General features: G+C 45.8%; 1 protein-coding gene across 1 annotated transcript in view; it reads right to left on the bottom strand.

The window, feature by feature from the left end:
- Positions 1–23043, bottom strand: part of LOC126260276 (atrial natriuretic peptide receptor 1-like) — an 875013-nt gene that overhangs the window by 200080 nt on the left and 651890 nt on the right. The window contains exon 7 of the mRNA XM_049957602.1: positions 16895–17083. Within this exon, the coding sequence (XP_049813559.1) occupies positions 16895–17083 (189 nt within the window). The remainder of the gene's footprint in view (positions 1–16894; positions 17084–23043) is intronic.

Here is a 23043-nt window from a genome sequence, read left to right as displayed (position 1 = left end):
AGCACGCCACTTTGTAGTGGGGTGTTTGCTTTCAATCACATTCGGCGTCCTGTTCATTTGCGTGGCAGCATATATCGCCCTCGTCATCATCAAGCGTGTGGGTAGTAGTGCGGTGCGGATGTAGCTTAACTCAAGGAAGAATTGGCTAATGTAGAAGAAAGGTGGTAGGATGTCCGATATCATCACAGGGGGTGCGAGTGAGATTGGTCGTAAGGCTTCCAGTAAGAGACTTGTGAGGCACGTCGGACTTCGTCGCCACAGTTGCAGGTGACAGCTGACGAACAGGGCCTTCGCTCTGTTCTGAACATGACAAATGCCTAAACCCCCTCTGCTCCTCGGGAGGGTTAGGGACTCGTAACGAATCTTAAATAACATGCCCGTATTAACAAAGGATCCCAAAACCGCCAACATGCGGTGAGCCAGGGTAGGTGGTACGGGGAGTATCTGTGCAAAATGGGGGATACGTGACGCCAAATAGACGTTAGCATATCGTGTCCGTTTCAGGAGGTCTAGATGTCGCAGACGGTGGTCACTTATTCCTGCTATAATCTGATTCAATAAACGCCTGTAGTTAAGGGCTGTTGAACGCTTCATGTCAGATGTGAAATCAATGCCAAGACAGCGGATTGTGTCACTGATTCTTAGCGGTGCGACACTCTCGTCGGGTAGGCCTCTGCCTATAGACAGGGCGTGTGATTTGTGGAGATTGAGATGGCTTCCCGATGCCGCGCCGTAGGTCGCCACCCACGCCAGTGCTGCACGAACATCGTCATTATTGCGAAGAAGGAGTACCAGATCATCCGCATAGGCAGTGCAGCAAAAAGTGTGTCCACCAAGGGATATTCCAGTCAGGCGTTGTCGTAGGTCGCAGAGGAGTGGTTCCAAGACGAGGGCGTACAATATCGCCGAAAGAGGGCAGCCTTGTCGCACCGATCGCTGGATCTGTATCGGCGGCGTAAGACGGCCATTATATAACACCTTGGACGTCGCGCCGCGTAGGAGACGCATCAGTACATTAACTATGACGTCCGGATACCCCATGTGTCGCAGTACCCCCATAAAAAATGTGTGGTCGACTCTGTCAAAGGCCCGGCTAAAGTCGAGTTGGCGAGCTTTGGCTAGCGCGATCATATCTCTATATCGGCACAATGCAGTGCGAATATTATGGTCACCACCTAACGATGCCTGGTCCTGCGACACAACACATCGTACTGATCGCTTTAGGCGTGCCGCCAGAAGCCGGGTGAAAATGTTCAAGTCACTGTTGAGTAAGGTCAAGGGCCGATAGTCACTGATCCTGGATCCGCCTCGTGGTTTGTGTACAGGCACAATCAGTCCTCCTAGGACGGCCCCAAGTATCTGCGTCGTGGGAGACATAAGATCGCGGCAAATATCAGTCCATGCTGGTGCCAGCAATTGTTGATACGTCCGGTAAAATTCCAGAGGAAGGCCATCAGGTCCCGGGGACTTATGAGCAGCCCCAGCCTGTATTGCTTCAATGATTTCCTCTTCCGTTACATCTGCAGTCAAATCCGCCGCCGCTGTCGGAGAGATCGAGCCATAAGTGAGTTGAGAGACTTCGGCGATCACCTCTGGGGGATGTCGATGTTCCGAGTACAGCCTACTGTAGTGAGCATGAAGGGCGTTTCCTATGTCGCGCTGGGTATCAAGGCGTCGTCCGTCTTCCGTCGTGATAGCTTGGATCAGTGTCCTGCGTCGGCGCCGTCGTTCTGCAATGACGTGGTACATAGACGGTTCCTCCTGGGCCACTCTGTCTTGAGTGCGCGCTCTGACGATCGCACCTTCAAGGTGGCAACGTGTTAATCTGATGATCTGTGCCTTGGCACGGTTCACCGTCACCTGCCGTGCAGGTGAGTACGGCAGTGTTGTACATTCCCTTAAGATGCTGTAGTAAAAGTCCATGGTATGTCTCTTCCATGCTGCAACATCTCGGCCGTAGCCTATCAAGGTCTTCCGGAGGGCTGGTTTGGCGCAGAGTAACCACCACGACAGTGTAGACCGGTAGGTACCACGCCGGCGGCTACAAGAGTTCCACGTGTTCTCTATAAGGCGGCGGCATTCCTGAGAAGCGAGGTGGGCGACGTTCAACTTCCGAGGACCACGGCTGTGTCATACCTTCTGGCGGCCGAGGGTAATAACGCAGATGTAGGCCTCGTGGTCAGAAAAAGCTGTGGGCCAAACTTCGGCAGCTCTTGTCCCCACAGCTATGGAGCGCGAGATGTAAATCCGGTCGATGCGGCTGGAGGAATGGCTGGTGTAGTGAGTAAATCCGGGCCTATCGCCACAAACGTGTTCCCACGAGTCCACCAATTGAAGATGATTTATAATTGTCGTAAGTTCTGCGCAGGGAGAATGATGTGGTAACTGATCCTTAGGTGCTTGGCTACAGTTGAAGTCCCCTCCCATTATCAAGGCGTCCTGACGGCCCATAAAGAGGGGCGGGATTGTATGAGCGAAAAAGGTGGATCGTTCGCGACGCCGACCAGATCCTGACGGTGCGTAGATGTTAATAAGTTTGACTCCTTGGATAGTAAGAGCCATGCCTCTGGCGTCAGGGAGATACTCGACGTCTTCTGCGGATATACCTTCGCGGAGGAGGATCGCCACACCACTGCCATTGGCAGACGCATGTGAGACCCAAGTCTTGTAGCCATAGGGTCCCTTGAAGTCTGTGACATACACCTCTTGAAGGAGCGCAATGTCGATGTCTGCTGCGTTGAGCAGGTCCTGTAGCATCGCTAGTTTATGTCGGGCACGTATGTTGTTGATGTTAATCGTCGCTAGACGGTACGTTTGGTCAGCCAGGTCGGCAACTGGGTTGTGCAGGAGGCCAGGTGTGGGCGGCAGGGGCGGCCCCACAGAGGCTGACGATACAGCCGTGGTCACTGTTGTTGGTCGGTGCTGGGTACAGCCGAGGGAGCATCTCTGCCTTCGGCATCCTCCTGGTGCTGTGGCTCATCCTCGACATCATCCGCCCAAGAATCAGATGCAGCAATTGGTAACTGTTGATGAGTGCTGTCAGTAGAGCGCTCGCGCGCATGTTCAGTAGCAGAAGTGATGTTGTCAGACTGAGGCTCAGAAATTGTATCAGCCGTAGCATCGTGACGGGAAGGGTGGTTTGTGGTGGTAGAGTCCTGATTGTCGTCCGACGCCGGATGTCCGTCCGGGTCACACATCCGAAGCAGGCAATCATCGGATGGCGTATGGCGCCGTTTCTTGCGTTTTCGAGGGGACCGTTGTTTCCGGACATGTTGTTCTGTGTCAGAGTGCGGGAGACAATCATCTGATGTGGTCTCCATTGGTAGGAAGGCAGAGGTCTGGACAATTTCAGTTTCTACTTCCATCTTCTCTTTAGGCTCGTCTTGGTGGCACAATTGATCACCGTGTTGAGGCAAGTCTGCCGATGACGTCGTAGAGGGGGACATGCTCTCCGCCACACTGTCATCGACCACTGGCTGCAATAAGGTGTTACGATCCTGGGCAGGAACAGCTGTTGCGGTTGCAGCCGCTGCATACGTGATGGGGAGTGAAGTAGGCGTCGCCGGGGATGGAACTTCACCAATCGGTGTCTGAGTCAGTCGGCGTAGAATGCAGGCCGATCGGACACGTCCTTCCTGGCCACAGCCGGCGCAAGTACGCTGTTGTCCGTCGTACATGACAATGGCTCTGCAGCCGCCAATTACTAAATAGGATGGCACATGCTTCGTCAGTTCAATCTTAATTTGTCGCACTCCATTTAAGACAGGGTACGTTTCAAACGTTTGCCATTTTTCAGCCAAGTGACTTAGCACGTTGCCGTACGGTTTGAAAGCTGTCATCACAACATCTGGCGGGACTTCGAATGGCAGCTCGAAGACCCTCAGAGTGCGAAGGCCTAATCCAGCGTGGTCGATCGTGACAGTTCCTATGTGACCATCAGAATGCTTGAATTTAAGTCCATGAGCGTGTCGACACACAACATCAGTGCACGCCTTTTCATTGATCATTTTTATGTAGACGACACTTTGTGTTATAGAAAAGTGGATCCCAATGATGTCTTGAGGTGCAATATGAAGTTCTTCCCGGATGAAACGTTCAATGCCAAGTGCTCGAGGTCTTGCATAGTCCTCCTGAAATGTGATCTTAATGGTGGACTTGCGATACGAGTGCGCCATGGCACTTTCGAGACACGGACGCGTGACACTCGCCGCAGCGGAAGGTAAACAGTAAACACTCCCGCCCGCGGTGCGCTTAACAGGGGGACACAGGCACGACGACCTTGCCCCACCGCTGCTAACAGCGGACTGACCCCTAGACCACGGTTTCATTGTTGAAGAGGTATGGGTCAAAAATCTTTCGTTATTACTGGGTGTTGTGTGATGTCCTTAGGTTAGTTAGGTTTAAGTAGTTCTAAGTTCTAAGGGACTGATGACCATAGATGTTAAGTCCGATAGTGCTCAGAGCCATTTGAACCAAAAATCTTTCAGACGGTACGTGGCGACACTGCTGTAACCTCTGCCCCGGTTTCAGATGTACTCATCCGTCAATTCGTCAGATCCAATCGAACTGTCCCACGACCTGCTGGTGTGCTGTAGCGATCCTGGAGGGGCGCCCGGCTGTACTGCCTGCCGCCCCCCCCCCTCCCCCTGACCACCTATCGCTCTGCAGTCAGTCAGTCAGTGTTCTACACACAGCCAGCTGCCTGCGCGATCTGTCGCTATGACGCTCTCCTGTCCATCATGCGAATGCTCTCAAAATGTCTGAACGATGGTGATAAGCTGCACGTGCGGTGTGGCCAATGTGCTACGCTTCCCATATTCCCAACCGACGCCCAGTAAAGAGAATGCCGATGGCAAGGCGGTGGAACGTGCTTTCACGCAGGAAATGTTTAAACATTGATTTGATGACCAGATATGAAGCAGGACTTTCTCCAGTACTGTGAAGAATAGTTCTCTGCATAATTTTTTAACGCTTGAAATACGGCTATTTCATTAACTTTTTTATAAGTTTTAGAAGAATGGCTATTTTAGAATTTTCGACTTTCATTTCTGGTAAGTTTTTGAAGTGTTTACTGGTGACAGCGTCTAAAATTTAAGTTACACAGAGCTCGCCAGTGCCATAATTACACTACCAAAGTCCTAATAACACTAAAGAAGTATCCATAGTAGTTATTCTTTGCGAGACATTTTGATAAAAAATGGTTCAAATGGCTCTGAGCACTATGGGACTTAACATCTATGGTCATCAGTCGCCTAGAACTTAGAACTACTTAAACCTAACTAACCTAAGGACATCACACAACACCCAGCCATCACGAGGCAGAGAAAATCCCTGACCCCGCCGGGAATCGAACCCAGAAACCCGGGCGTGGGAAGCGAGAACGCTACCGCACGACCACGAGATGCGGGCAGACATTTTGATAGTAGAGGTTCCAGATGCGACTGTCAGGGTAACAGGACAGAACTGGATTGTTACAGGAAAGGTTCAGACTCTATACGACGAGTGATGTACAGGGTTACAATTACTGAACTATAAGGAAAAATAGTAAATTAATTACAAAATACGGCATACACATACTGTAAAGTTTGGAAGGTACGAGAGAAGGTACTGGCAGAAGTAAAGCTGTGAGGACGGGGCGTGAGTCATGCTTGGGTAGCTCAGATGGTAGAGCACTTGCCCGCGAAAGGCAAAGGTCCGGAGTTCGAGTCTCGGCCCGGCACACAGTTTTGATCTGCCAGGAAGTTTCATGTTCGATATGCTTGCCGTCATTGGCGATGATGTGGCGCAGCTGAATAGCGAAACTCTGCATGACCCCCTGAACTGTCGGAACATCGAAGCTGTCGATGACTTACTGAATGGCTGGTTTCAGCTCAGAAATGGTTTTGTGGTTATTGCTGTACACCTTGTCTTTAATATAGCCTCACAAAAAGGAGTCAAATGTGTTCAATCTGGAGAATATGGCGGCCAATCGAGGCCCATGCCAGTGGCCTCCGGGTAGCCAAGAGCCAGAATGCAGATCCCAGAGTGTTCCTCCACGACATTAAACACTCTTCTGCTTCGATTGGGTCGTGTTCCGTCTTGCATGAACCACATCTTGTCGAAATCAGGGTCACTTTGGGTAATGGAGATGAAATTATCTTCCAAAACCTTCATGTACCTTTTGGTAGTCATTGTGCCATCGACAAATATAGCACCGATTATTCCGTGAATGGACACTGCACACCGCACAGTCACCGGTTGACGGTGAAGAGACATCTCGATTGCGAAATGCGGATTCTCAGTCCCCCAATTGCTCCAGTTTTGCTTATAGTTGAAACCATCCAAATGAAAGTGAGCTTCGTCGCTAAACCAAACCATATTCAAATCGAAGTCCTATTCGACAGTTCTGTGGACAATTGTGTTGGCCAAACATAAAAAGTGGTTCAAATGGCCCTGAGCACTATGGGGCTTAACTGCTGAGGTCATAAGTCCCATAGAACTTACAACTACTTAAATCTAACTAACCTAAGGACTTCACACAATCCATGCCCGAGGAAGGATTCGAACCTGCGACCGTAGTGGTCGCGCAGTTCCAGATTGAAGCGCCTAGAACCGCTCGGGCGGCCGGCCGGCTGGTCAGACACAACCGCTGCTCCATGACCCTGGGGCTTAATGGATGATGCGTTTGAATTTTGTGTGGGAAGAGATGCAGGTTTCCAGCAACAAATTGCCACAGTGTCTCGCGGTTGATTGCCTACTGCTGTGCAGCTCGTCTGATCGATTTCCTGAGGCTGGTTTGAAACATGGCGTTTCTCCTCTCGATGTTTCAGGCGTCTTAACTTTTTTTAGATCACCGACATTGCTAACACTATCATCACGAACAGTATCCGTTCTCTCAAACTTGCGAATCAAATTCTTGATTGTTAGCGGACTTGAACCGTATCCGTCCTCTCAAACTTGCGAATCAAATTCTTGATTGTTAACGGACTTGAACCGGTTGTCTTCAGCTTGAACTCGGTCGCAAACTTCCTTTGAACCGCAGTTGGGCTGTTATTACTAGCGTAACAGGCTTTCACAAGCGCTATACGCTCAGGCACCATGCATTGTGACATTTTCACGTGCGAAATGGCCGACAACAACAAGCCGTGTCCCGCGGCCAACCGTGCAGTTTGAACGTCCTAAAGCAAACCGTTCAGAGGTTATGACGCTTTTATTCCATATGGTTCAATAATTGGCATCCTGCATTTAGATGAAGCGCGATTTAATATACTGAACGATGCTTCGAGTATTACAAATGGACTCGTCCCAATCAGTGTTTAACTGTCTTCTTCCCTACTGCTGTAATTCCTTTATTTTGAATGGCGCAAACAGTTGTATTTGTAATTTAAAGATAAAGATTTTTCCGGATCTTGCAATAGTTATGTTACATTTTTGTAAAAAATGGCAGACCATGCAACACATATCAGCTTGCAAATGTGCTGGAACTTGACATCATGATCAGTCTCTGGGAAATTGTGCTGTTGTACATTAGCTGACTATCCTTGCCGTTTTTTCGGGACACTCAAGATTTTTGTTATTCTGTCCCGATTTTTTTCAAAAGTTATTGGGGACACTTATTTGTCCCAGATTTAACAATAATGGAATGATTTATTACGAATTAGATATTTATTCTACCTGTATTGGCATGTTTTGTTGTAAGTTTTAGTTAAGTTGGCGAAACTGTTTGACGAAGAGATTCTACAGTTACCAAAGTGTGCCCACTTACATTGCTGCACACGAGGCACAAAGCTGGTATTTGCGAAATTACATCAGATTGCATTGTGTGTTAGGTAGTATTACGTTGCTTTGCATTATTGTATGAATCATGGTCAAATGTGTGTCTAACTTTTTCATATACGGTTGAAGAATACAGGCATGCTGAAGCAAATTCACAGCACTGATAAACACTGTTCGCTGCTCCCACTCCTTCATCTTACAAGCGATTAATAAATATAAATTGCCATAATTTTCGTACAGTAAACGAAGTGACATTTTCATTTTATTACATTTAATAACATTTTTTTTTGCAGTATCAAAATGTTTTCATCTGCTCTGAATTTCGGTTTAGAAAATATAGTAACCTTATTGAACAGTGAGTTTGGATTCATACTAGGCATGCAGCAGCTGTGATGCGTGTGTGGAAGCACTGAACAGAGGAAGGTGGAACCCGGGCACGAGTAACTGCTTGGACCTACGGTCCGTTCGCAGCAGCAGGTGAGTGCTGACTTGTCCGAGAGGCCAAAAAATGGTTCAAATGGCTCTGAGCACTATGGGACTTAACTTCTAAGGTCATCAGTCCCCTAGAACATAGAACTACTTAAACCTAACTAACCTAAGGACATCACACACATCCATGCCCGGGGCAGGATCGAACCTGCGACCGTAGTAGTCGCGCGGTTCCAGACTGTAGCGCCTAGAACCGCTCGGCCACCCCGGACGGCTGTCCGAGTGGCCATTCACAGACAGAGCAACACTGCAGCGGGCGATAGCCTGAATGTACGTAGGCAGTGTATCATCTGCCTCTACAGACTTGTTGGATTGGTCGCCTTACTACGTCACTGACATACCGAGAGCCAAACGTAATGTTTAAGGCAACCTCCCGCTTCAGCCTGCCCTACAGTACCCTAGTAAAGCGGATAGACACTACTACTATGATCGTAATTTGTCAGTTCCTACGCATCAAAGGTAATCTGAACATCAGCTGCTTCATAACAGATTTTTTAGAGCCCGAGATGCTGCCCTTCCTGCTGGAAGCTCTGCGTGCCATATTTCAGGAGGATAACGGTCGAACATATGAGACGAAAAATGCCAAAGAGTTTCTTTAAAGAACAAAGTGTACCGCTACTCGCTCGTCCTGCACGTTTTATGTTTTGTAACAATGAAATACATTGCTCAAAAAAAGTCTTACAACATTGCATATTTGCGAACTATGTGTGCTTAGATAGAAGAGGAGCACGGAATGAAAGAATACGCTGTATAAAACTAAAAAAATTAATAACTTTACCGTGAAGTAAAAGCAAAGCAATGTCGAAACTATTGGTAGTTTATTCGAAAGTGCTCGCCTGTGAACTTAAAAACTGCTGAGACGAGATAAAACTTTGCTGAGTATCGTATCGCGTCAGTCTGTAAAAAAACAATACTGGAGAAACCAACGTTTCGGCCACAGTTACAGAAAACTTTCACCTCAGTTTATCTGGTCGCAGAACCCTACGCAATTATATCAAAATCTGCTGCTCGGTAGCTTTCAATATCATGTTCACAACCCCGTGCATGCGTTGACCTCCGTTGCAGGCTGTCTACAAGATGGTCGAAAATTTGCTGCTCAGGCCTGTCCATCACTTCGAGTGCGGGCCTCACGAGTACGGGCCTCATGACGTCATCCAGCGTGTGAAAAGAGTTTCTACGAAGCAGTACTACAAATCTCTAATAGTGTCAAGCAAACTCAATATGGTACATTTCAGCATGAATTGCAGACCTTGTTATGTCAAATAGCCCTCCGAAGACGGAGCCACAGTTTTGACCTTTGGGCTTTTGTTTATTAGTCATCGATCTCTTTTTTTTTCCCGGAGACATAGAGCACTTAAGGCGGGGCCAGTTCGAGCACATCAGCTACTAGGTACCCCACGATGGCGGCGAGGTAGAAAGGCGCCGCGGTGCCGACGCACTGTGCTTGGTTCCCCTTGCGCGGAAGTCGGTGGGTTCTGCCGACTGGAAACTGGAGCACAGCGCTGCTTGAGCGGGACATTGCATTTCCCTTGACTTTGCCTCATTTTCCGCATCCGGACATATCCTCGTGGTTTTTTTTTTTTTTTTTTTTTTTTTTTTTTTTGTACAGTCGGATATTATACGTCTCCCTTTTCGTTTATCTTCGCGTTCTGGATACATCTAAATGTTACATCAAAAGTTCGCAGTTTAACGGATTTAACTTAAACAGTTACTTGTTATTGTTAATGTTTTTCAAGGACGTAATGTTTGAATCCTGTTTGTGTAGTTCGTTTTTCATAGCTGTTGTTAAATTCGATATAGTCATCGCAGATGTAGCTATCTCTAATTAGCTTTGTACCATTGAAAATAACATAGTTCTCCATTCGGTTGGGTCTACCGCCTGGCGGAAGGTTGTTACGAGGTAGTCTCTGTACGCTAATCGGCTTGAAAGACGAACACATTGTCTAAATATCAAGGATACTATGGGAGACTCGCTGGAGCATCCTGCCTCGACGCTGTACGACTCTAAAATACCCTCGACTGCTGTAAGAGGTGTTCGACGACATCTATACATGGTACCGAGCCAAATCTTGACGGGGAGACCTGGCTGCTGGAAGCATGGTACTGCATTCGTGAAACGTACGTTGATACATTCTTCTCTTAATCAGGCGACAGACTACCCTTGCACTCATCGGTGGAGAGAACTCATTGCCGTTGATCCAGGTCCGACCGCGGAAGTGCCCTTCACCCACAACAGTTTTGTAATGTTGTTCGTAATTTATGCCGAGATATTAAGAAACAAGCGGTGTTGATTGCAGTCTTAAATTTTTTTATTATTTCCCAATAACGCGTCGCACTTTTATTTAGGCATTTTCGGAGTGAATGATGTTTGGTAGCGATGGGTACATGGAGTACTGCTCGTGATGTATCCTGGTAGGTAAATGCCCCTCGTCAAAGCTTTAATGATGCGCGGTGTTCTTATTATAGTATGTGGTTCAATCCTACGCAAACCAAACGGGATGAGGCTATGTGTGCGATGTGTACAACCAGGATATGCACTACATCTCTGTCATGTTTACGACGTAAAGCTTTACTGTAGGCCTGATCCCGTTTGGTTTGCATTGGACTGCGCTACATGCCGTGATAAAGACAACGCGCAGTGTTTATAGAGCTTTGATAAGGGGCACTTACCTGCTGGGATATTTTATGCGCGGTATCCCATGTACCTATTGCTACCAAATATCAGCCAATCCGAAGAGGCTAAAATAAAGGTCAAACGTGTCATTTGGGACAAAAATAAAAAAGTTTTAACACTGCATCCAAGAGTGCTTGTTTCTTCAAATGATACATACTGCGATCGCAGGTTCGAATCCTGCCTCGGGCATGGGCATGGATGTGTGTGATGTCCTAGTTAGGTTTAAATAGTTCTAAGTCTAGGGAACTGATGACCTCAGATGTTCAGACCCGTAGTGCCTAGAGCCATTTGAGCCATTTGATACATACTGGTTGCTGTACCAATCCGGCTATGAAGTGAAAAAGTACGCCTAGAGATCAAACTGATTGTACAGAGACGGTTTCATACTCCCTGGGTCGACGTAGACCCCGCAGTTGTCTCCATTACGTAGCACTCAGTTTGATGAGTTTCACTCAGGGTATTTGCTGACTGTTAAGTGTTGGTAGCGTCACGGGTGACCGCTACAAGTCATATCTACGTTTTGTGTGTCACAAAAGGCTGATGAAAATCCGAATTAGGTGGTTGTGGCGTGCACCACTTCAGCCGAAAACGTGTTGTGCCGACATCCGTTGTTGCTGGAAGCTGTCCATGAGCGCATGCTCCAGTCTCCAAGTGACCCTTCGAGCCGTGTTCACAGGTTGAACAGTGAAAGCAAACCGCGTTTCATGTTGACGACTGGAGACAGCCGCTCTGAACAGCACATTTACCTTCATTACACAGCTACGTAGCAATTCTTCGAGAACAAACAAGTGTTGAGACAGGTTTCCGATTTATATATATATATATATATATATATATATATATATATATATATATATATATATATATGCCCAGCCAAAAAACAACAACTGTATGTCGAAGGGCATTTAGTCAGGGTAAAGCATAACCCACTGCCATTTCGAGATCAACTCCCCCCTCACTCCCAGAGGCACCACTGACACATCACAGTAACTGTCTTGTATGAGGGCAGCTAGTCAAAGTAAATCGTCAGTCACCCATCTGTCGTGGTCACCCCAGTTGGTACCCTACCAAAAACGAATAACCATATTGTACAGAGTTACCTAATCAGAGTAGAAAGTCACATTCTGTCAGGTCGTCAACCACCCTACCACCGAGCAACAACCATATTGTACAATCAATAGCCAATAAAAGTGTCGCCTACCTCTCAATATATATATATATATATATATATATATATATATATATATATATATATATATATATGAGGCATCAGCAGTGGTTGCTGGTGGATCGTGCCTAGTAAATTGACAGCTATGCTCACCCCAGATACAAACTGATCAAAAAATTTGTGATCGGCCTCACGACGTAACAAATATAAGCCAAGCTGTCCATTTACTGGGCACACTCCACCAGTAACTACTGCTGATACTTTGTGCACTTGTTGTCAGACACGAACAACAAGATAGACTCCCGGAAATATATGTCTAATACCACACCATTCCAGCGATACGAAAACAGATTCAGTGAGTGGCGGCGAAAATATTTTAGTATTTGTGTAGTAGATATTTCCGCTTACTGCGGTCGCAACTGCTGACATTGCGGTAAATACGTCACATGCAGAAGGCCCTTGGCCTGCTGCAGGAAATAAATACTCGGCCCGGTGGCTGGATGGAGAGTTTGTATCCTGTGTTTCAAAAATGGGCCTCTATACACCCATTGTGGAATACAACATTTTATTTCGCTTTCTGCATCTACACTTCGATTTTGGAACCCTAGCTTTCGTCATCGGTGCCGATTTGAGCTAGCGTTACATGCAGTCACAACGTCTGCTCTCCATTGTGTTTACGATCGTCGACATAGCGTAGATGTCGGTTTCCCCACATTGTGTGTTTCGCTCCAGTCAGCTGCCTAGTTTGTCTTGCGTTACGACAAAGAAACTACTGAGGCCTCGTTTGACTACATTTTGTGACCTTTACGTGCCATGATTGTAGCACGTGGGGTTTCAGACCGTACTGATTCCTCGAAGGGAGAGTTCAGGTAAACTTCGTTTGTGTATTGTCACATATCTTGTGGTGTCACCGCCAGACACCACACTTGCTAGGTGGTAGCCTTTAAATCGGCCGCGGTCCGTTAGTATACGTCGGACCCGCGTGTCGCCACTATCAGTGATCGCAGACCGAGCGCCGCCACACGGCAGGTCTAGAGAGACTTCCTAGCACTCGCCCCAGTTGTACAACCGACTGCTAGCGATGGTTCACTGACAAAATCGAGACGATCGTTAGCATAGTCTTCAGCTACGTCATTTGCTACGACCTAGCAAGTCGCCGTTACCAGTTACTATTGATGCTGAGAATAATGTACCGTCAAGAGCGACGTTCACCATTTATGGGGTTGGGTTGTTTTTGGGGAAGGAGACCAGACAGCGAGGTCATCGGTCTCATCGGATTACGGAAGGACGGGGAAGGAAGTCGGCCGTGCCCTTTGAAAGGAACCATCCCGGCATTTGCCTGGAGCGATTTAGGGAAATCACGGAAAACCTAAATCAGGATGGCCGGACGCGGGATTGAACCGTCGTCCTCCCGAATGCGAGTCCAGTGTTTAACCACTGCGCCACCTCGCTAGGTCTCACCATTTGTGAATTAAAGTTAAGTATTTCACCAGCTACGTCCGTTTTTTCTAAATTCTAATCGCCTTGTCCTGTTCCAGACCTCACGCCAGCCTGCGTGAGCTAAAAACGCGTGCCTTTCGGCTTCCTCTAGTAACCCGATGTTGGCTGTCCTGCCAACCCACAACATATCTAATATCTCAAATTTATATTAGAATCACGATTCTCCCTTTCTTTAATATACTTAACGTGATAGCAATTATGGTTTGTTAGATAAGCCCGTTGTCTGTTTGTTTCTTGACCTTCCTCAGTTGCTACTGAATCTCTAATTTCGTTAACGTCGACGAAGTCCTACACGTTCGTTACTAATTTCGTCGCACTTGTTGTTAAAGCAAGTATGTGCAACCGGCAAAAGTGTCCAAATCATAGCAAGAATGCCCAACATTGAAGAAAGCCTGTCTGATAATCAGGCATGGATGATTAAAGAAATTTAGTCATTTACTAAGGATACGATACAGTGCTATCTTTACCAGATTCAGGTTGAGGTGCCACCTGTTGAAGACGCATTAGATGTCCAACTGTTTTGCATGGATGGCTATTGTTAATGCTCGTGCAGGGTAGCGTGCCACTGATGAATTTTGAAAGCAACGATGTAACGCATGGTGAAATGATCCCGGTCTATAGACGACCGAACCATCTGCAAACAATATGAAGGCTGCTGCCTAATTTAAGCCGTTGACATACTTACCGACATATTTATTCCTCGTAAAATAATTAGCTGAAGTATCTTGGAAGGATTCGAACCAAGATGTCTTAACGTGTAAACCACTTATCTTGAAGCTGTTCTCTGCCGTTATAGCAAATTATTCTTCAAAATCAGAAAATCGTCACACGAAATAAAAAAATGCCACAATGTTATTACTTCTCAAAAATACATTTATGTACATTTATGTTCGTTGTCGAAACATAAGCCTTGGTTTTATCATTTTTTTTTTTTTTTTTTTTTTTTTTGCGTTGGCTCCGCTGCGCCTTCTAATTTCTTGGATAATTCAACTGTTCTCTATCAATTTTCCCGTCAGCGGATTTCTTGTGCGGCGAGTGGGAGGCTGTTGGGGGTCGTGTTCGCTGCCGTGCTTCTCGCTATGAGAGTAGCGCCGTGGGCTGTGTGGCGGGCGGCTGCCGCGGGCTGTCGGCTCCGGCTGACCCGTACTCGAGCAGTGGCGCGTTACGGCTTGTCACTGTCACAGGCACTTGTGTCTCTAAGGGCTCTATTAGGATCCTGAAGAAAACACCAGGTGACACTGTGCTAGTTCGAAAATCTGTGGACCCTCCGATGAATTGGTGACATTGTGTCAGAGTACTGTGGGAGTCATGCGAATTAGACTTACCGTGTTAACTGTACGCGGTCTAGAGAGCTATGGTATGTGCCAGTGATTTTCTTCTAGCGAATCCTCCAGAAAACGGTGAGAGTTTTTGGGCTACTTGTACTATTTCCGCGCCCTGGCTACATCTGAAAGCCAAATTATGTTTATTCTCACGTTTATTCTCACTGCTGTGACCTCAAGTTGGTCGTATTTTTGTTAACATTCAAATTAATAGCTATTGCCCGTAACAAATGTATAATTGCCGTCCCTTATGTTTCAGTTATGTTGATTGTTATAGTAACAAATCTGTGTTTCAGGTATTTCTGTCCAAAAGTTTTTCTATTTAACACTTTGTAAAGGCCATCTTCACTACTGGTGTTTTGTTAAAAATCCAGGAACCAATCATTTAAGAGTGGGGCTTCTACTTATGTGTTATTATTTGGAGCCAGACTCTTAAGTAATGTGGATTTTAATTTGTCCAGTGGTAAGCTAGCCATTGTTTTAATTGGTCATACTCTAAGCTAGTCAGTGGCGATAATTACTTGGTGTTAGTTACAGAAAATCGCTATTTAACTCTACGCTGTTACAACTGTTTTCTTGGAACTAGCACTGTTTCTAATGACATGAATGAGACCCTACAGGTAAACATTGTTTGAAAAGGCCGTGTGGCTGAGATCTAGGTTATTTAGTATTTATGTACTGAAGCTTAAGTTTTGAAGTGTTCACTAGTTGAAGTTATGTAATTATCATTGCTCTTTTAAAAATATGCCCACTGCAGTGAACTTCGTTATAAAGTCTTTTAAAACTCTTAATAACTGATACGGTAATTGCAAGTTCATTCTTCTGCAATTGGAATACCTTAAAATTTGTGCACGAGCATGTAAGTTTTCTAACTCAGGCCATAACTTGCTATTACCTAACCACTTTGAAACTCATGTCAGTTCTGAAACCTTCTTTTTCCAGAATTACAAAAAAAAAAAAAAGTGGTTCAAATGGCTCTGAGCACTACGGGACTTAACTTCGGAGGTCATTAGTCCCCTAGAACTTAGAACTACTTAAACCTAACTAACCTAAAGACATCACACACATCCATGACCGAAGCAGGATTCCAACCTGCGACCGTAGCGGTGGCGCGGTCCCAAACTGTAGTGCATAGAACCGCTCGGCGACTCCGGCCGGTCCTGAATTACAGCCGTGTGTGTAAAACTAGTAGCCTGAGCTTCATTTCACGCATCTTGCCATCAAACTGATCAGCTGTTGATCTTGTAGCATGGCGTCGAAACTGTAGTATGAAGTGAGAGTATGTGACGTTTAATTGTGGAAGAAAACTGAAATTGAGCTTTAGTACTAAAATCCAGTCTTCGTCTAATATATTATTTGTCGATAAAACGTGTAAAGTAATTTCGGCCCAGCACCTTAGCACTTCCTCCGGGTGCCGAACACCACAAAACACAAGCAAAATACAAACAGTGAAACAGGCTTTGTCTAAAGTCTGCAACTTTTAAAAATGTAATCCAAGTTGTTCATTTATGAATTTTTTTTACTAAGGGACAAATAAGTCATGTGCACTTGAAGGGGCTGCCATGTGAGGCTTTTATAAATCTAAATGTTGTGTTAAAAATTCAGGAAGCAGCCATTTGACAGTGGGGATTGTATTTATGTGTTATTATCTGGAGCCATACTCTTAAGTAATCTGGATTTCAATCTGTACTGTTGTAAGCTAGCCAATTGATCATGCTCTAAGCTAGTCAGTGGTGAGGCACTGCAGCAATATGCACAATAGCATTTCTTTGCAGACACTGTTTATTATCGACTATACGACTTCTCCTTCTCTCTCCAGCTAAATAGTCCATACTGTACTTTCCTCCTCTAGCAGGGCTCGTAACTCTTATCTTCCGTTGGCGACCTCGTACAAAGGGCTGCTACGTTCTTCACGTCTGCACATTAAGAACGGCCAGACCAGACGACGCAGCACGAAACTGACAACGGCGACCGCGGCGCGCTCACCTCCTCGCCCTCGTAGAAGGTGTAGTTGTAGTCGTGCTGCGCCCTGGCGCGCACCTCGTTGGCGAACTCCCGGAACGGCCCGGCCGTCGGCTGCAGCAGCGAGACGCGCAGCAGCGCCTCGTAGGCGCGCCGGGCGGCCGCGTCGTGCGCGTCGCCCACCGCCCAGTCGTGGTCGCCCCAGTACGAGCCCTGCCGCACAACAGCAAGCAGCACAATGTCAGCCGCGGCCCAGCTGTGTTGTCGAATGGCAGGTAGTCAGGGCAAAGCGTCACCTACCAGCCTGTTGTTCTCAACACGGGTTGACACCTGCCACAAAAGAACCATTTTGTAGGAGGCCTTCTGCCCAGCAGTCATGCCCCTGTAGGAGCCCTGTCCCATACCAACAGCTATATTGTGGAATGGATGCCGGTCAGAGTGTAGCTTCATCCACTACTCAATTGTCATCTTTCAAGTGGTAGTCCTGCCAGAAAGGAACGACTATATTGTAGGAGGGCATCGAGTCACAGTATAGCGCTTCTCAGTCGTATCTTTCCAGTAGGAGCTTTACCATAAACTGTAGAAAGACTCCATTTAGAGAAAAGTGTCATCCGTACTGTAGAAAGGCAATCAGAGTAAAGCGTAGCCCACTTCCAGTCACCATCTACCCAATACGAGTCCTGCCCCTATGCAACAACCATATTGTAACAGGGAGTCTGATTGTGTAAAATGTCATCCGTTGCCTTGTCACCATACTCCCAGTAGGAAACCTGCCACAAAGCAGCAACCAAAGTATATGAGTTGTCTTCGCCTCCAGCAGGTGTCCAGCCAAAAAACAACAACTGTATGTCGAAGGGCATTTAGTCAGGGTAAAGCATAACCCACTGCCATTTCGAGATCAACTCCCCCCTCACTCCCAGAGGCACCACTGACACATCACAGTAACTGTCTTGTATGAGGGCAGCTAGTCAAAGTAAAGCGTCAGTCACCCATCTGTCGTGGTCACCCCAGTTGGTACCCTACCAAAAACGAATAACCGTGTTGTACAGAGTTACCTAATCAGAGTAGAAAGTCACATTCTGTCAGGTCGTCAACCACCCTACCACCGAGCAACAACCATATTGTACAATCAATAGCCAATAAAAGTGTCGCCTACCTCTCAATCGCGGTCTACCCTGTAGAAGCCCTGTTACAAAGCAGCAACTGTGCATCACAAGGACGGTAAGGGCTATGAGCGTCAAGTTAGGCCTATATCCAAGTCGTGACTTCCCCATCTCCAGACATCTACCCAGTAGGAGATCTGCAGCAAAGTATCAACTCAGCAGTAGAAGAGGGACCACATCCGAATCGTCGTTCTCTCAACAGCAGTCCTGCCATAAAGCAACATCTCTGGTACAGAAGGGTGGACAGGCAAAGCGCTGCCCACAACCCGGTAACGATCACGTTGCAAAAAAATGATTCAGGTCCCTCTTCTTACTCATAGTGAGTTCTCCTCCAAGGTCATAAATGTTGCAGGACATTTAGTACAGTTAAATACAGCGGAGTTATGGTCTCCTCTCTTCCCTAGGACACCATGGTGCGTAAGTAACAGTCACGCACCAGTCAGCTAATTAGTTCATGAGTAATGTCCATACTGCACAGTCCTAGTAGCCGTTCCTTGTCCTTATCTCCCCCAAATGAACTCTATCACGAAGCATACACCGAAAATGCGCTGAATGCCAAACGGGAGTAATTAGAAGCAAGGCACTGACAGTGTCAGTGGTGATAAAATACGCTCTTGCGATATCTTCATGGAGGAGTCGTCCACTATATTCTCAAACACTTTAATATTCTGGCAAGATAATCGATTACATTTCTTGCAGCAGTAGACCTGGTGATCAACGTCCTCATCAGCTGCATACATGTGTTGTGGGCGACGAGTCATGTGAACTGTTGTCACAAGAGAATTTGTCAACAGACTTAAGCAGCCTCGAAAATAGTTATTGTTTGTGGATGACTCGTCAACCGGCAAGACTCAGCGTTGCCAGGAGATCACCTCAGGACGAAATGTTAGCAACCGAAAAGTTCATCAGACCACGGTCACGTAACCCGGAACACTCACCAGCAGCTAGAACTATAGCAATTTCTGTTGCTGATATCGTCGTTAAAAAAGATTCAGATTAAATGGCGAGTTACTCTTTAAAATCCGATTAGTGGTTTCGGAGGAATTACAATACATGGAATTTAGGAGTTATGTATTTTTAACAGGAAACCGATTGCTGCCTAACCGTCAGGATGATGGGACCCTCCAACATCACGAACCTAAGAATGTCTGCTTACAAAATCGGAAAAATGGAGAAAAGTTTGACTTGAAACTGGTACTGATCACACTAGGTTATTTGTGGTTGGACCGACATACCAAGTCGAAGGGAAAGGACATGGCATCTAAAGGTGGTTCATCAGCTAACTAAGGAGCACTTCTGCTCTTGTTTCTGCCATAGCCTTGAAGAGAAGTGCCCACGTCAAAAATTGAATAGATTTTCGAAACAAGGAATTGATGCATAAAGCTTGTCAAATAATACTTCACGGTATGGGTTTAATTGCAAGATATATACGCCCGCACACACACACACACTCACACACACATTGCAAAACTACGTCAACAACAGCAACTAGAAGAAAATAGCAAAAGAATAAAAAATAAACACCACCTTAAACTTCTACTTATGTCATCAAGTGTTCGAGATGCCTCTGGACAGACTGAAGAGATTTAACTGCACGTGCTGCAATAATGCGATGCTTTAAATCCTCTTTGGTCGTTAGAACTTGTGCATAAGCTTCATGTTTGGGTTTAGTCCAGTTGTGTCAAATCAGCAGAAAGTGCTAACCGACTGGTAACACTTCCACGTCGCCAGGAAAGGACTGGGTCAGCGCTTTCCTAGTTACAAGTGAGTAACTAGCCGGGTAATCATTGTTATGGTACCACATACGACCATGTATTTCGCGTGATCTTCTAGGACACTTCGATAATAAATTTTGGATAAAGATATACACTTATCGACTTAGGTTTCTTCAGCTGAGTAGGCAGTAATCACGTAATTTCCAATAACCACGCACCAAATGTTCACAAGTGACAGCTTTTGATGTCCAACAAGCTTCATCGGGTGCAGATTCTCAGTGGCAAAATAACAATGCATATTCCTTACATCCAACTCTCCAATATCTGTAAACGTCATCTCATCGGTAAACTGAATTCTTTGAAGCAAAACCCTGTTCTCGTGATGTCCCAGCAGAATAGAGTGATATAACTCTAAGCGTCTTCTGTAATACTGCTGATTAAGCTGCAGGTGAGTTGAAACATGACACTGATTGAAACTAGCGTTCTCGCTTCCCACGCCCGGGTTCCCGGGTTCGATTCCCGGCGGGGTCAGGGATTTTCTCTGCCTCGTGATGACTGGGTGTTGTGTGATGTCCTTAGGTTAGCTAGGTTTTAAGTAGTTCTGAGTTCTAGGGGACTGATGACCATAGATGTTAAGTCCCATAGTGCTCAGAGCCATTTGAACCATTTTGATTGAAACTGTTTGCAGGAAAAGCGAACAACGTCAGGCTGACTTATTCTAGAAGGAATCGCAGTTTCTTTGGTGCTGACACATGGATTACGAGCAACAGCTACTTCAACATCTTTTCCGCTCGTTCTGCTCATCCTCACCATCTCTGTAGTATTCATGAGCCATTCGAGGAACAAGTTTTTGTCATTCTTGTCGGACGGCGTCGTTGGGATATCTTTGTACCTACAGCTGTGATTTGTTCTCTTCACGATTTATTGCGTTCTTCGTAAGGAAGTAGCATGTCTAGTTATTTGGAGCGGGAAAAACATATTTCTTTTACTTTGTATATTAGATCACTTCTTCTCTGTTCTTCAGTTCGGTATAAATTTTGCAACTGATCTTAAAGTAACTTCCTAATGCGCTAGAGATTTGAAAATTTAAAAATAGCTCCGAACTGGATGACAACACAATTTTAACTTTCTTTCTTGTCTGTTTGATCCACCTAGCTCCCATAGGGATGGGGCTGGGAAAAAAAGGGTTGGTGACGCTGCCATGAAGGACCGGTGTGTTGAGCGGCAGTATACCAATGCGTTCCATGTGTTCACTACGCGTTAGATTTTGGCTATTGGACTGCTCGTTTGGACCTCGTTACTCTGCCATACCACCTCCGTTGTCCGTTCTTCCCTTGTTGCTGTCTTCTTGTACACACTCGGCTAGCCGCTGTTGACGGGCTCTAGCCGGTTTTTGCTGGTTTCTTGATTCCTACCCGATCCTGGTGAAATTACGGTCGCAATAGTTCGCAACAATAAAATAATAAGATTAATAGTGAATAGTACGTTAGTGACAATTCCATTGATGCTCAAGGACATAGTCACCCAAGCAAACGACACCTAGAGCAGAAGCAAAAACGAAAAGAGCAACTTCTGCAGGAATCGGAATCAAGTAAGTCTGCAAGATTAACCAAAAGGCGTTAGCGAGCTACAGAATTTTTCGAACAGCAGAGCATTGTCGAACGCGCAAATGCCAAGGAACAAATGTCTCAGGTGAGATCGATTGAGAGGGTGGATGCACATTCCTCTTGATTTGTCAATGGCAGTCAACGACGTGTTCAAGCAAGAGTAAATTAAACGAACGAAGGGAATATCTCTTGCCTTGCTATTGAAGTGCTTCGTCAAGCTCATACAAGAGCGATTGAGACTTCTGAAGCTCGTGTAACTCGACTGGAATCAGATACTTTGAATTAAGAGCTAGAGAGGCAAGTGAGGAACGTGAAGCAAGACTACGACGTCAACGTGAGGCCTATGCTCGACGGCGATCCGATGGGGCAGGTTTTCACAGAACCATGAACAGTTTTTCTGACGAATGGCATTTGAATGCGCCAAATCCATATTTGCGACCGTAACTCACCGCTAAAAGTGGTACGCACCTGAAGCGCTCAAAGTCATGCTCCTTCCAAGGCATATTGGAATAACTTGCTACCGAGTGATATTCCCGGGGAAATTGAGGTACTAACTGGACCAGAACGATTTTTATCTCGGTGTGTCACTCCTTACGTCACTGTGATCAACTTTGCTGGCAGATATGGTCAATAAGATTTCAGAGGAAACGCAGCTTTGTTTACTGTCGATATGTTGTTATAAGTAAGCGAAAAGATTCCTGAAATGCTTTTTGTTGAGACAGTAGACATACGAATTGTGGAGACTCAAACTATGTAGAAATTGAATATATCCAGTGATTATAACATTTCAACGAATCGTGTCTACAACGCACTTGATTGGCTTACAGCAAATAGTCTGCTTTACAAGGATGTAAGAGTAAATCGATTTGCGTTGTTAATGTGCTGGATGTCACCCGCGTTATTCCAGCTCAGCCACAACGAGCAAATGAATTTGATGAAAAAGGTACTGATGCTCCAACTCGTAAGACTTGCTTGCGAATCAATGACTCAACGCGAATTGTACATGCTTCCTGGAATAAAAAAATGAAGATATCCTTCAATCCTGACATGCTGGATACTAAAGTTTCACCATTATCATGGTAAATTCAATTCGTGCCAGCCTTCCACCAAGCTTGTGGGATACCATTGTTTTAAATTGAAACATGATTGAAGACAATGGATTTTGCGAACGGATTGATCAGGAAACTATAAATCGACCAGATATCTTTCCAACTGATATTCACAGCTATTTAGAGATCAGAAATCTTGATATTGTAAGATTACACATCCGTATGTTTGGCAATGTCTTTCTTCTTGAATACGATGACTTAAATGACGCCTTCAGAGGCAGTTTATGCGACACGGGAAACGATGGAATTAGTTTCCTAAATCTCTGTACTTCGATAAACTAATTGTTCGCTGAACATAATGTTGGAGTTTTGATTGTTACTGGCAGAGCCTGTCGTTTCGTTTATTATGACAACAGGTTTAATTTTACCGATTCTCATTCACCCGGGCCAAAGCGAAAAAGCGGAACACAAAATGGAAAATTCTGTGTCATTGAATGCATTGCTATTGACGAATTCCTTTGTATTATCCGCCGAAGTGTGAATTCCAATGCCGGTAAACAGTTTTAAGTCAATACCATACATGTCGTAAAGGAGGAATTGTACCAAAGGAGCAATATCACAGACACAACCATCGATACA

The sequence above is a fragment of the Schistocerca nitens genome, chromosome 5, assembly GCF_023898315.1.
Source record: "Schistocerca nitens isolate TAMUIC-IGC-003100 chromosome 5, iqSchNite1.1, whole genome shotgun sequence".
Lineage (NCBI taxonomy): Eukaryota > Metazoa > Arthropoda > Insecta > Orthoptera > Acrididae > Schistocerca > Schistocerca nitens.
The sequence above is the reverse complement of the archived record's forward strand: the minus strand, read 5'-3'. Positions and strand labels throughout refer to the sequence as shown.